Source organism: Abramis brama (genome assembly GCF_963993115.1).
Source record: "Abramis brama genome assembly, chromosome: 3".
Classification (NCBI taxonomy): domain Eukaryota; kingdom Metazoa; phylum Chordata; class Actinopteri; order Cypriniformes; family Leuciscidae; genus Abramis; species Abramis brama.
The window spans coordinates 26129701-26143411 of NC_139965.1; the positions used below are offsets into that span (position 1 = coordinate 26129701).

General features: G+C 37.0%; 1 protein-coding gene across 2 annotated transcripts in view; it reads left to right on the forward strand.

Annotated features, from left to right (window-relative positions):
• mettl15 (methyltransferase 15, mitochondrial 12S rRNA N4-cytidine) overlaps positions 1-12615 on the forward strand; it is a 76835-nt gene extending 64220 nt beyond the window's left edge. For both annotated transcript variants that reach the window (XM_084108038.1, XM_084108037.1), the window contains 2 exons: positions 870-1048; positions 12021-12615. In XM_084108038.1, the coding sequence (XP_083964164.1) occupies positions 870-1048; positions 12021-12487 (646 nt within the window). In that variant the 3' untranslated portion in view covers positions 12488-12615. The remainder of the gene's footprint in view (positions 1-869; positions 1049-12020) is intronic.
• The last annotated feature ends 1096 nt before the right edge of the window (positions 12616-13711 follow it).

The window sequence follows — 13711 nt, forward strand, 5'->3', positions numbered from 1 at the left end:
ATGACTGAAACTGCTTTTGCCCATGCTCACTTTCCAGTGTCAGTGAGAGTACACAAAAAAAAAAAAAAAATATATATATATATATATATTGAAGTTGTAAATAAACCAAAGATTTATTTGAGTATGCTTTATAAGAAAATACTATTTCAGTATTTTTTACTTAAAAATTTTCACATTTAAATTCATTGTGTTACTTGTCAGATCAATTTCTGGGTGAAAATTGATTGAAAGTAAATTTTACACAATTTTGTTTTTGTGTACTTGAGAGCTCAGTCTTTCTTTGTTTCCCTCACAATCAGTACAGAGACAAAGAGATGTGTCATCAAGTATCAAACCCAAATCTCAGGAAATAATTACATAAGTACAAATATGATGACTTGAACATCTGAGTCAAGATGTTTAGGGAATATATGAATTACTGTGAGTATATGAATCACAGTACAATGTGTATGTACAAGTGTGCTGAACAGCTGCTGACTGAAACTGACTAGATGAAATATTAAGTTTTATTCGTATTAGTAAGCTGATATATGTCCCCGTTATGTAGGTGTGTAACTATGCCTCATTTACCCTGGTTTCTTTGTTCTTCCCCGAGTGTGCACACATATTTTCCTAAAGAAAGCAAAAGCGAATGCATAATTCAGATCATGATTTGATATTTTTATATTTGTCGCTAACCGCTTCTCCCTCCTGTTCTCTCTCATGTACACACACGCTCTCTCTCTTTTTATAGATCTCAAGCCCACATCTCCCAGAGTGGGAAGGGTGGGAGGGGTTTTCACTGGTGTCTTAGAGCTGTCAGGCTTGGCTTCTGTCAGCCAGGAACTTGTGACGTCAAGCTGCTTAATTGGGCTCCTCTTTGTGCGTAGGTACCCCGACATGCCCTGCGCTGCTGACGTGGTCAACGCCTTAGATCAACAGGCGCTTGCGTCCGTATTGGCCGTGTATGGGGAGGAGCGGCACACCAGGAAAATTGCGGCGGCCATCGCACAGGCACGCAGCGTCTACCCCATCGGCCGGACCCTGCAACTGGCCAGCATCGTAGCAGGTACCCCCCCTCATTAATTCCCTACACTAGAGGGAGGCTTGGAGAGAGAGCGATATTAATGCAAACTCTCCCTATGGGACCTATTTGTCCTGGAAAAAGAGAAGGGGAGAAAAGATGGCATTTTCTAATCCGAAATCTCTGCCGTTCTCCTTCCCCCCCACTCAGCTGCCTGTTTCTCACTGTCTTGAGTATCCATCAGCAACACATGCCTTGTGATTGACAAGGCTCTTATTAATAAAAAACGAAGCGATTTAGGGAGCAGTAGGGAAAACCTGCAGGTGAGGTTCAATGCATTTTTTAGCCCCTTTCCTTAATTCGTATTTAGACTCGCACTCCCATCCTCTCCTCCCCCAGACTCCCCCCTCCTTGTACCCTTTGATTTGTTTCTCACACTCGCTCCCTCCCTTTTCGTGCCCTTCACTGCACCCCCACCAACACACTTCTCCAAACGCACGCGTCACACGCACCACATTGCGGCAGCTCGATGCTTTTTGATATTATATTTATCGTCTGCTTTTTTTTTGTCGGCGCTGTTTCCATAGCCCGACGCTGGCGATGAGATAGATAGTCACTTCAGAAGATGACGGTAGCACGAGGCAAGCACATGCGTCATGCCGGGAGAACAGGTGTGACTAAGGGCAGTTGTTTGATCTTCTTTGAAGAGTAGAGCGAGTCAACAACAATGTTTATTCCAATCAATCTGGAAGCTTCTGACTCCCGAGGGTCCCTGGGGGTCAGTGGTGGGCTGCCGGCATTACCGTTGCCAAGGGAAGCAATTGATGGACCAGGAGGTGGGATGATATGTGTGCATTTGTATACGTGTGTATTTATCAGTGCTGATGGTGGAGGAAAGGGAGGGGTTTAGACACCATAACAATGGGCATCATGGGAGTTCTCCCTGTTATGAGCTCTGTTTCCTTACGTGAGCAACCGAAGCACCACAGTACCTCTCTGCCCTTGCTTTTGGAGGCGAGTTCCAGAACCTGTCTCCACCTTGGTTACGGTGTAGCGTAATAGTCACCAGTCACAGTCCTTTTGATTAACACGTTTCCTTTCTTTAGCATAATTTATTTCTTTGCTTTTTACACTGTAACAAAAGAAACAAAATAAAACAAATACAATACCATTTTAGCTTTTCTACTTTTCTTTACTTTAATTGTTATTTGTTGTTTCTTAGTAATTATTTGTGAAATTCACTAGCAATTTCTAAGTGAAAATTGTTTCAAAGTAAATCCTAGACAATTTTTTTTTTTTTTCAGTCTACATTAGTTACTGGTTGGAAGGGTTTATTCCATGTTAAAATGGGGAATCCGCTTTATTTAGTGAAACACATTAGAGAAGAGACGAGGTCACGGCAGTGTAATATTCTCATCAGTATGAACCCAGCTGGCGTGACAGAAGATTATCCAGATTCCCTAAGGAAAGGGTCCCTCAATCCCAATGCTCAGATCAGCTTTCTACATATCAGACCACTTTGAATCATAATGAGCATCAGCATAAAACTGGCTTAGAGCCAGTAACTTGCACCCTCACTGACCCCAGAAAGCCGCACCAACCCCTTTCATACACCTTGAAACCATCTATCCAGCTTTACCATAAAACGTTCAGACTCATTTGTAGCAGCTCACAGGTTTTGACAGCATGGTTAAACAGTTGTCTAAGCTGCTGGTCATGCTTTAATATCACTGTAAGAGACACTAATCAGCCCACTATTGATCACTTGTTGAGAAGCAGACTTGTTGGAGCACTGATGAAAATTGATCTTTTGTTTTCTCCCGAGTTTTCTGAGGCCTACATCACAGTTTTAGAATTAAGGCAGCCCTTAATGTTTATATTTGTGTTAGCTGGAGTTCGCTCTCCATGATGCTACTTTTGTAAAACAGGATATTTTTTTCTCTTTGCTTATTCATTTGTTTGTTTACTGGCTATGTTACACAAAATCTAGTTTTATTTCAACCTAAAGGAATAGTTCACCATAAAATGAAATATATGTAATAATTTACTCAAACTCATGTGATTCCAAATCTGTAGGACTTTCTGTTTTCTGTGGAACACACACACACACAAAAATGCATTTTGAAAAATGTCTCAGTGTTTAGACCTCAAAATTAGACCCCACTGACATTCTTTGTATGGACAAAAGAAAAGAAAAAAGATTGCACAAAATATTTTCATTTGTGTTAACTTTGGAATGACATAAGGGGGAGTAAATGATCACAAAATTTTCATATTTGGCTGAACAAACCCTGTAGTATCTTTTGAGGACTGCTACCTCCTTTGTATTCAGAATGTGGATAATGCTTCCTGGTGTAGCTTAGCATTTAGCTATTCAATTAGTATTTAGCTAGGGTGACCATACGTCCTGTTTAACCAGGACATGTTTGGCCAGGATTTCGAGATCGCCCAAAATGCCCGGGATTCGGCTTTTGCTTTCTACAGTCACCATTCATTATGTTTACATTATTACATTATTTGACACTGACACGTACGTGCCAGCTTTGCAGGTCATGCATTCTGCTTCACACGGATCCCGATCGAGACGAAAACACAGGAATTTTCTTAGCAATGCTAAAACGCACATCAACCGATCACTTGTTTAGCGTTCATGTAAACACTACATTCAGATTCACCAATCGGAAATGAATTCAGTCCTACTGAATCAAAAGGTGTGCATGTAAACAAAATGAATGGCGACGATAAAGCAAAACCCGTATCCCGGATATTTTGGGCGATCTCGAAACCCCGGCCGGACATGTCCTGGAATATGGTCACCCTAATTTAGCGGAATCTTTTTATTCAAAGCAGTCAATTGTTGTCTTTGATTAACTTGAGATTTAGTGTCTCATTCAATTCCAGACATATTTCTGGCATTGAGACTGCAAGATGAAAATACAAGGAACAACATCACGATGCGCCTCAACGTGTCTCAAGAAACTGTAAACAACAAAAACAAATGGCTGCACTGTTTGCCACAAATAAGTAATGGAAGATAACTAACTAGTTTCTGCCATAGGGACAAATACACTTCGGTTCAAAAATCTGAGAACACATTGAAGATCTGGTATTCAAAAAGTAATTTAAACCTGGATATAAACGCCATGTTTTAGGATTGTGACACTGACCATGTGTTCTTCCATAGAACCACAATTATGAAATTTTTGTTATTTTTTTTCAATTCAACTTTTCACTCAAATTGTTACACTGATAATTTAGTTTGATATAAAAAATAATAAATCCACTTGACTTTTGGACCTCACTGTATATTTTAAATGAATGTGCTGCGTTGTCCGATTGACTTGAGAATTGGCATGCAGTGTCTTTGTCCAAGCTGCCATGATGATTTATGAAGCAGATCGGAACGAAACTCTGTAGGCCTGTTTGACTCATGGTCCTATAGGTCTGTGCGAAGTTTGAAAGAAACGGCCACCGGGTGGCGCTATCGCATTTTAGACCCTATATATTACGCATCACATATATACAGTTTATAACGTATCTCACATACACACAATATGCATATCAAATGTTAAATCTCCTCATTCTGAACGACTTTGCCTCTAGAACCATTGCTGTCAATCAAATAATTCGTTAAATATTTGAGATTATTTGAAAAATCGACTTTTTTCCTATCTCCTCGTTGACATGCAACATCTAGAGACCCTCATGGCAAAAAGTTATCAAAAGAATTTTGATCTATTCCGTTTAGCAGACGTGTATATATATAAAGGTATGTCTTGTATGGCCCATTATGAGTAATTTGTCTATATGTTGTGTGCAATAAGTAGAAACTTATCAAAACTGTGTACATATGGAGAACATGACATTTTGAAGAAACATGCTTAGTTTCATGAATTTCTGATGCTCAGAGGGCTCACAGTAAATTCTAAACTATCAACTGATGAAGATGACAACTATCAAAGATGAAGGCTGTAATACTACTTTTGTCCACGAGGACCGACAGGATAAGACATTTTTTAAATCTAAACTTCTGTCAGTTTATAGGATTGACTGATAAATAAATGCTTAAAACCATTTTTTATTACGATGCACTGGTAATATAGTTTTACATAATAAGTTTACAAAGAAATATGTGAAATGTATATAGACCATTAAAAGATAATTTCACAATATATCCCAATAACATTGAAAACATATTTGTGTGTGTGTGTGTGTGTGTGTGTGTACTGTTGGAAACAAACATTTTCAAAATGAAAGTGAGCCCATTAGTGGTCATCTTCTGCCATCTGCTGGTTATAATCGTAATTTTTTCATTCTATTCACTAATATAGTTCTTTTCACATGTTTTGCTTTTGCATTCATATTTAGACATTATAAAATCACATTTTGTCAGAGTTTATGACTTCATTTGTACTGAGAACAGTACAAACGATTGTGCCACATTATGATTACTGTGAAACCTGAAAATGGTGTTATACAAAGTAAATTTGCAGTAAACATTTTGTTACCCATCATTTATTTCAAATATCTGTATCTACAACAAAAAGTGTGTGCATGTGTGCATCAAGTATAATTCTTTAAGCCCTTCTTTTCTCTGTGTTTTTTAGCATATTCTTTTTCATGCATATTTTATGGTGTCAGCCCTACATATCGACATAAACCCTAAGAGCATAGCTGTCATAAAGGTCTTAAAACGCTCGAACCCCATTAATTTCTGCTTGCAGCTATATGTAATAATTGTGATCTTCTTCTTGATAACTTTCCAATAACAGTCATTTTTCTGGACAGTTAACAAAATCAAACCATTGTCTCTAGAGAATTCCCTAGCAGCCAATAGCAGTGCTGCCCTTTCAGCCTTAAATAGCATTCATGAGGTTCTGTGTCCCTATGCAGCCTGTTGCTTATATAGAGGGGGATTTACTAGGTAATAAGGAAGCATTACTCTTTGAAAGTCTTGTGCATAACAGCTACTGCCAGCCTCACCCAGGAACAAGGCACTTGTAATGGCCCTTCCTGAGCTGTCAAAAAAGCAGTGTAAATTGGCACTACAGAAAAATATAAGACCCTTCATCTCCGTTCTTACTGGAAACATGATGTGATCAGCATAGATTAGGAAATGTTGTGCAAATTTTAGTTAACTCTTCGGGGTAAGCAAGAAGATGGAAGGCTTTAATTTCAGTTATGTCTCTCTCTTTCACTTATTGCTCTTTTCTTTCCCAGAGGTGAACAAGGAGAAATATGTTAGTGTCCGTGAGACACATTTGCTGGAAATGAGTCATCGGTGTGTTGTCATAGCATATGCAGGATTTAGTCTTTTCAACAAACATATTCACCCTTTAGCCATATCTGTGTGCCATGAAAAATGAGGAATAAACCATTTACTGAGTCACAACTCCATCTCACGCCATTTTTGAACATGGCTCATAGAAAATCAGTCAAGTGCTTGGGTGTACAACCTAACATTTAAATGCTAAGTATGTCTTGGCTAGATCCATGTGTTCACATGACCTATGTTATTTTTCTGTTCCTTTTCTCAAGCGAGAAGCGGTGGATGAGTCAAATGTGAGGCACGTTTTAATCAATTCATCTTTAGGACTTTGATGACATTTGGACATACATTTCTAACAGGATCAGGCCTACACATCATGGTAGTTCACTCGCTCTGAATCTCTGTTGTACTGAAACAAGACTTGCAGATCTCAGGGGTGAAGCGTTAAGGACTTTGGTGTGAATGAATAAGAGCGTAATCATATAATGTAACGCTAGGTAAAGGATGACAGAAAAAACGGATGCTGCGTTAAATATTTTTAACGCATTAAACTGAAAAAAATATTCGCAGAGTGCTCTACTCTTGCATTGTCTATACAAGATCTTGACCAAAAATGTATGTTCCTCGTAATGGAAATAAAATCACAACATTTATTTCGATCAAGAGGTGCATACATTTTTGGTCAAGATCTTGTATTGACAATGCAAGAGTCGAGCACTCTGTGAAGTCTACTCCAGAACATCCCAAAGACTTTTACTGACTATGTTTACATGGACAGCAGTAATCTAATTATTGCCTATTCTGAATAAGACAATATTCTGATTAAGGTGTTTACATGAGTTGCTTTAAGAATATTCATTTCATGTTCCCGTTTTACATGTTATAGAACATAGATTGATTAATGGCACATGTCATTACGTCACCATGCCACTCCATCCAACATTCCCTCCATATCAACACACAGTTCATCTTCATTATGGTATCATATATGAAACTTCATTTTTAATTTTATGAAAGCTTCAAGTGTAGTTAATTATTTGTCATGCTATACGTGCAAATGGACGAGGGCGGATACAAATTCTGAAGCCATCTTGTTTGCCATCAAATGGTTGACCACTTGCATGTGTGTGTCCTTTCGCAAAATGCGGCGAAAACTCCCACACGACTTTAATAATGTGATTAAGGTGTGTACATGTCTATAATGCACTTCGATAATGCGACGAAAATAGGAATACTCCACAAGTCTTAATTCGATTTTTGTTTACTTCGAGTATGACTTTAGCCAGATTAAGGTAATCAGAAATCCCTGTTTACATGGTAGTTTCTTAATCAGAGTATTGTCTTAATCGGCTTAATATCTGAATATTGTTGTCTATGTAAATATACTGATATATACTGATTGTTATCCTGGAATATGGCATGATGTGTTTTCCTACATGGTTGTTTAAGAAATGAAAAGCTACACAATCCATCAATTAGGGTTAGAAGAACTATTGCCAAACATATAACATGCTAGAAACATAATAATCACTGCAATAATGATCCAATCATAGACTCTTAAGTATTTGCCTATTTAAATCGAAACCGCAACTTTTTTGGGGGCCGGGCAGTGTGTATTATTATGTGCATTATGTACTGTACATACAAGTTAAATTAAAATGTTTTCAGCTTATGACTGGGAAATCAGAACAATGCTCTAAATGCCATCTTTTAAGCATTTGCCTTTGTTTTTATTCTTTGTTCAATCAGTCAAATTATGTTTGGAATAACAGCCTTGAATTTCAGAATGATAGTTCTGCCCCTTGTTCATTCCTTAAAGCAACTCAAGCTAGTGATTAATAGAGAGGAATTACAAAAGGAAATCCGTAATTCAATTCACACTCAGACAAAGAATAAGCCCTCTATTCAAGCTGAAATGTGCTTGTGCAGAGCCTCATTCAAGAGAGATATTTTTTCCCCTTCCTTCATTACAGAAGGATGTCATGCAGTAATCAGTTTGATCCAAATAAAGACATGCTGCCAATTATCAGAACCATGAGCAGCTGGGTGTTACCCTCTAAACCCTGCACTCTCATAAAAGACTGACAACCAATTACATTTCCATTTAAACGAAGTGTCATTTTCACTACATTTGACTTGACTTTCTAATAGCCAGTGTTTAGTATAATATAAATATGAACTATTAAGGGAATTATTAAAATGTTTCCATGGTTAAAATTTGTTTAAATGATTTAATGTTTTAAAGTTATCTTTAAATTAAGTTTAATAGTAGGGGCGGGGGATTGGTGTGGCCTTTGCCTGTTTACAATGTACAGCCCATTAGGCATCTGTGTAAACATTGTTTTAAATAAAGTAAGTTAATTTTAAATGTAGAGGCAATTAGGCAGAGGCTCTTCTCATTGTCACACCCATCAGGATTCATGGCCAATTATGTAGAATCAATAGCGATTGCTGCTTGGAATGTGAGGAGAGCACCCATTGAGATAACAGGAACAGACTGATTGGTGTATTTATTCACTTTGTATCTGTTAGGCTATTGAGATTTGATTATTTTTTGTTTTTTACATTACTGCAATACACATTTTATTTTATGATTAATGTTTACTGCCTACTAAACCTGATCTTGATTTTATTTGTATTTTTTTAGCTGCCTGTTTCCAGGCCTGTCTTTCTGTCTATACATCTATTTATTCTCTGCTCATTTTTTATTTCTTTTCATTTTCCTCTTCCTCACTCGCTCCCTTATGACTGGATTTTAAAATTAAGGAGGGGGGAGGGGGGGAGGCATGTGGTCTTATTGATTGGCCAGTGTCTCGCTCCTCCAAGCCCAGAAGCGCAAGACTTGAGAGATGCAACACCTCTCTTTTTCTTTGGTTGCGTCTCTCCATCTCCTCCACTCATTCGTCAGCGTGAAGCTATATGGCACAAACATAAGTGGGTACATTTTACCTGAAATAATTGTATAAATCGTTAACTTTTTTTTTTTAACAAAATGTTTCATATTGAAGCTCTGAAGGGCAAGGTGAAAAAACTTTTTCTTCTGCATAATTTCAGATTTTTCTATGTATTTTTTATATATACCTTTTCTCTTTTTTTTTGCATACAGATACCCTTTAAAGGGATAGTTCAAGTTCACCCCAAAATTCTGCCAACATTTTCTTTGTTGCAAACCTATATTTGTATGCCTGTTTCTTCAAAAGTCTCATTTTTGAAAGTACAATTTTCAAAATATCTTGATGTTCAACTGAAAAAGGCGAAATGAATGTGAATAAATTATGACAGAAATTTGTTTTTTGGTAAACTACTAAAAAAATATTAGGGAAATATGTTTATCTGAAGCCATGAAGGGCGAGGTTGAATCTGTCCTTTCTATCTGCAACTTAAAGCTCTGCATGTTGTCAGTTCAGGGAACAACGTCACCTCCCCTTGCTCAGACTGAGCAAATTTATCTCAGCACAATATACAGCATGTATCTTTCCATGAGCTTTGGGAGCTTTGTAGAACAGCCTGTTTATTTTCAAAACCACTGTCATCACACATACTGATCTGGAATAAGCCCCTGTGTGTCCCCAGCTGTGTTCATCTTTCAGTGTGTTTGTCTCTTTGTTTATATGTTCTTAAAGTGTACAGCACAGTTGACAACTTAAAAAAGTGAGGAAACCCGTTGCCTTAGAATGATTAATAATCCATGCTTAATTGATAAAATTAAGTTATGTGAACTTGACAATTCCACATAGCTTAATTTGTTCAATTACGCATGAAGTTTTAGCCTACTTAATAATTTTGAGGCAATGGATTTCCTCACTTTAAGTCAATTATCACTTTATACAGTGAATCAAACACACATGAACAAGCTAATCAAGTTCACCCTTTTCACAGACTGTGATGACGCATTTCCACACTTATCAACATAAAAAATCTAAATTTAGTTGTGACGATGAGATGCAGTTATGATATCGTCACCTGATCCGTGTAATAGAAATACATGAGCGCAAGGTGCAATTTTTTTGTTATAGTTATTTCTACACCCGGACAATAATGCAGTGTATATTTCAAGAGGTTTAATTGTTTTTGTCATTCGTTATATTGTTTTGGTAAGAGTTGATTAACGGATGAATGAAGGCGTTGTTGTGTATGTTCGGTGTGCACATATCAACGGATATCACAACACGCTTCATTTACCTATTCGGTTTTCAGTTTCCATGAAATAAAGACATTACACATTTGTTTGTTTTTTTCTATACCTTTTATACCTCCTTTGTCAGCTGCCATGGCTCTCTGACGCTAGCGTTTACTTCCGGGTTAGATCGCGGATTTCCCAAAGGGGTGGGCACTTCCAGGGTCGTGTATTTAAATATCTGGAAATTACCAAGTGTTTTTGTATTTTGTACCAAATGTATTGTTTAAGAAAACATTTCAATCGATTATTTAATAATTGTATATTCAGTATCAGTTATCTGTATCTGTATATTTTCTGTTACCATAAATGTCTAGTTCTGCCTTAAGCAAGAGATCAGTGTTTTTTCTCACGCTATCTGGATGCAGAGTTGGTTTAGTCCAGTTACAATTCAGGACATTTTTTAATATAACTCCGATTGTATTCATCTGAAAGAAGAATGTCACACCTAAGATGGCTTGAGGGTGAGTAAATCATGGGGTAATTTTAATTTTTGGGTGAACTAACCCTTTAAGCCAGACCTTCTCAGCCTTTGGGGGAGAAGGGGGTCAGTGAGTTAAGCTGAGGTTGCGTTTGTGCTTTTTAAATCAAATTTACTTTGTTCTTTGTTAGAAAAAGTGTGCGCTGAGTAAAGCATTTGTAAAAATAAAATAAAATAAAAATAATAATTAAAAAAATTCTTTTTTCTTTATTCGTATTCACAGACTTGAAATTTGTACCCCAATTTTTGATATTTGATTAATAAAATTCACTCTCTTTGGATTATCCTGGTTTACGCCTATGCCTTCCTATGACCTCCCTTGGTCCCTAATGGCATACGTTACGACACTTGTAAAGTTTTATATATTTTCAGTTTTTTTTTTTTTTTAAATGAATAGCCTACACATTTATAACTTTATATGTTATTTTACCTTGTCAGTAAATGACAAAAAAACGAATTAACACTGGTGCGAGGGTGTTTCTAATACAACGGCTGAGGGAGTGGCGACAAATTTTATATCTTTCTCTCTTCTGACCAGCGTAATCAGCCTCTCTATATTTTCTCCCTCTTTTGGAAAGTCGTGGAAACTCTGTCACAGAGTTTTATTTTGCTATTGGAGCGAAATACAAAAAGGATATTTGCTGTCGCACCGAACTATGATGAATTCTGCTTCTGAGAACCTCAGTAATGTGAAAAGGGTCCATTACTAGAAAGTTACAGGCAGTTGAGTTTGATCAAGGTTGGACCAAAGTGAAGAACATCTGATCTAACTGATAATTAATAAAATGAGTTTGGGGTTGATGAAGGGGTACTTGAGCATTTTTGATGTGGCCAGGAGATATGTAAGACAAAAAGGTGTAGAAACACTGCTCTGACAGATATTTGAACTAAATAGACAACAAATTGGAAAATGTATGTGAATCAATATCTTTTAGTTGGAGCAATACCTGAGAAAAATAAAACAAAAGACTAATGCAAGTAAACAATAACATTTTTGGCTTCTTTAAAGGAACATTGCAAGACACTCTGTTAACTAAATAACTATAACTTACTAAATAACTAACTTAACCAACTGCCTCTCTTATTTTAGGAGCATTTCCAGCCAGTGCGATGTACGCCCGGCGTGACCGCCTGCAGCGGCCTTCACACGTTGCCACCAAAACCTTCCAGGCCTTACGGATATTTGTAAACAACGAGCTCAATGAGTTGCACGCTGGCCTGCATGTGGCGCAAACTCTGCTCCGTCCCAAGGGGCGACTCTGTGTTCTCACCTTCCATTCCTTGGAGGACCGGCTGACCAAGCGTTTTCTTCGTGGAGAGGACCTGGCTGCCCCACCACGCCGCAGCATTCGCCAGCGAGCCAAAGCCCAGCATGGATTGGAGAGAGAGGAGCATGAGGAGGAGGAGGAGGAAGAGGAAGAGAATGAAGAAGGGGAGAGGGGGCGAGAGAGCGCACATTGGGTCAGTCTGAAGAAAGTGATAAAGCCATGTGAGGAAGAGGTGCAGGAGAACCCAAGAGCTCGATCAGCTAAACTCAGAACAGCAGTAAGACGATAGACAGTGGTGAAAATCCAACCAGAGTAACTGAAACTGACAATTTTTACTAGATTGCTAATTTAACTTTTTTCATGTGTAGTTTCAGTACAAAATAAATATTAGAACTCCAGAAATTGTTTTTGTGACTTGTTGAAAATGTTGGTGGCGTGGCCATGAATTCTGGACAGCATATCTAACTGAGGTTAGTGAAAAAAAAACTATACCAATGTGTATTTATTTCATACTAAGTATACTACAAATCCATTAACACATTTACTGACATATCGCTTGAGTCTTACTGATGTAAATATTATAGTTAGTTACATTTATTTGGAGTACTTCTTTATTGCACAATGCACATTTATTAATATTAAGCCTAAAATGTGTTTTAATATCACTATTAGTAAGGATAATATGATCTCTGTCTAATATCATTCTTTAAATGCAAGATATTTGAAGTTTACCTGCAATAGTTCCACTTTAGCACAATCAAATATACTTAAGTATATCTTTAGTTGGACCTCAGCACTATTTCCGGATAACTAAAGTACATCAAGTACAAAATTAGTTGTTCCAATTTAGCAGACTTTAAGTATATCAATTTAGTATACCAAAAGTACAATTGTAGGGTATTTGTAATAAATGTATTTCAAATATATTTTGGTACATTTATTTTTTTACTAAGGTAGGCATGTTATATTTTGTAATTTGATTTTGAATGTTTTATTATTTTGTTTTCAGTTTAGTTTACAGTTTAGTTTTCATTTTCACTCTATCATTGTTAGTTGTTGTTTAGATGTATTTAGTTATTTTAGTTTTACTGGTTTAGAGCTGCCAAAGTTAATGTGCTAACTGGCATCATTTAAAATTATTTAAAGGGATAATTCACCCCAAAGTGAAAATTGTGTCATCATTTCCTCACCCTCAAGTTGTTCCAAACCTTCTTATGTGTTTAACAGAAGATACAAACTCATAAAGGTTTAGAACAACTTGGGGGTGATAAATTATGACAATATTAAAATTTTTGGGTGAACGGTCTAGTGTTATTGCTATCTAACGATATTTTTGTAAAGTTTCCAAACAATAAAACCAAAATTAAAGTCAGCACTAAATGAAAATTCACATCTATCTTCTAAATGCATGTTGTTCATTGTGAACAATTTATTCATGCACATTTAATTTTTTCTTCTTTTTTTTGGACCCCTTAAAACCGTCGTAACTCAAACCTCCAGTGATATGTCAGAC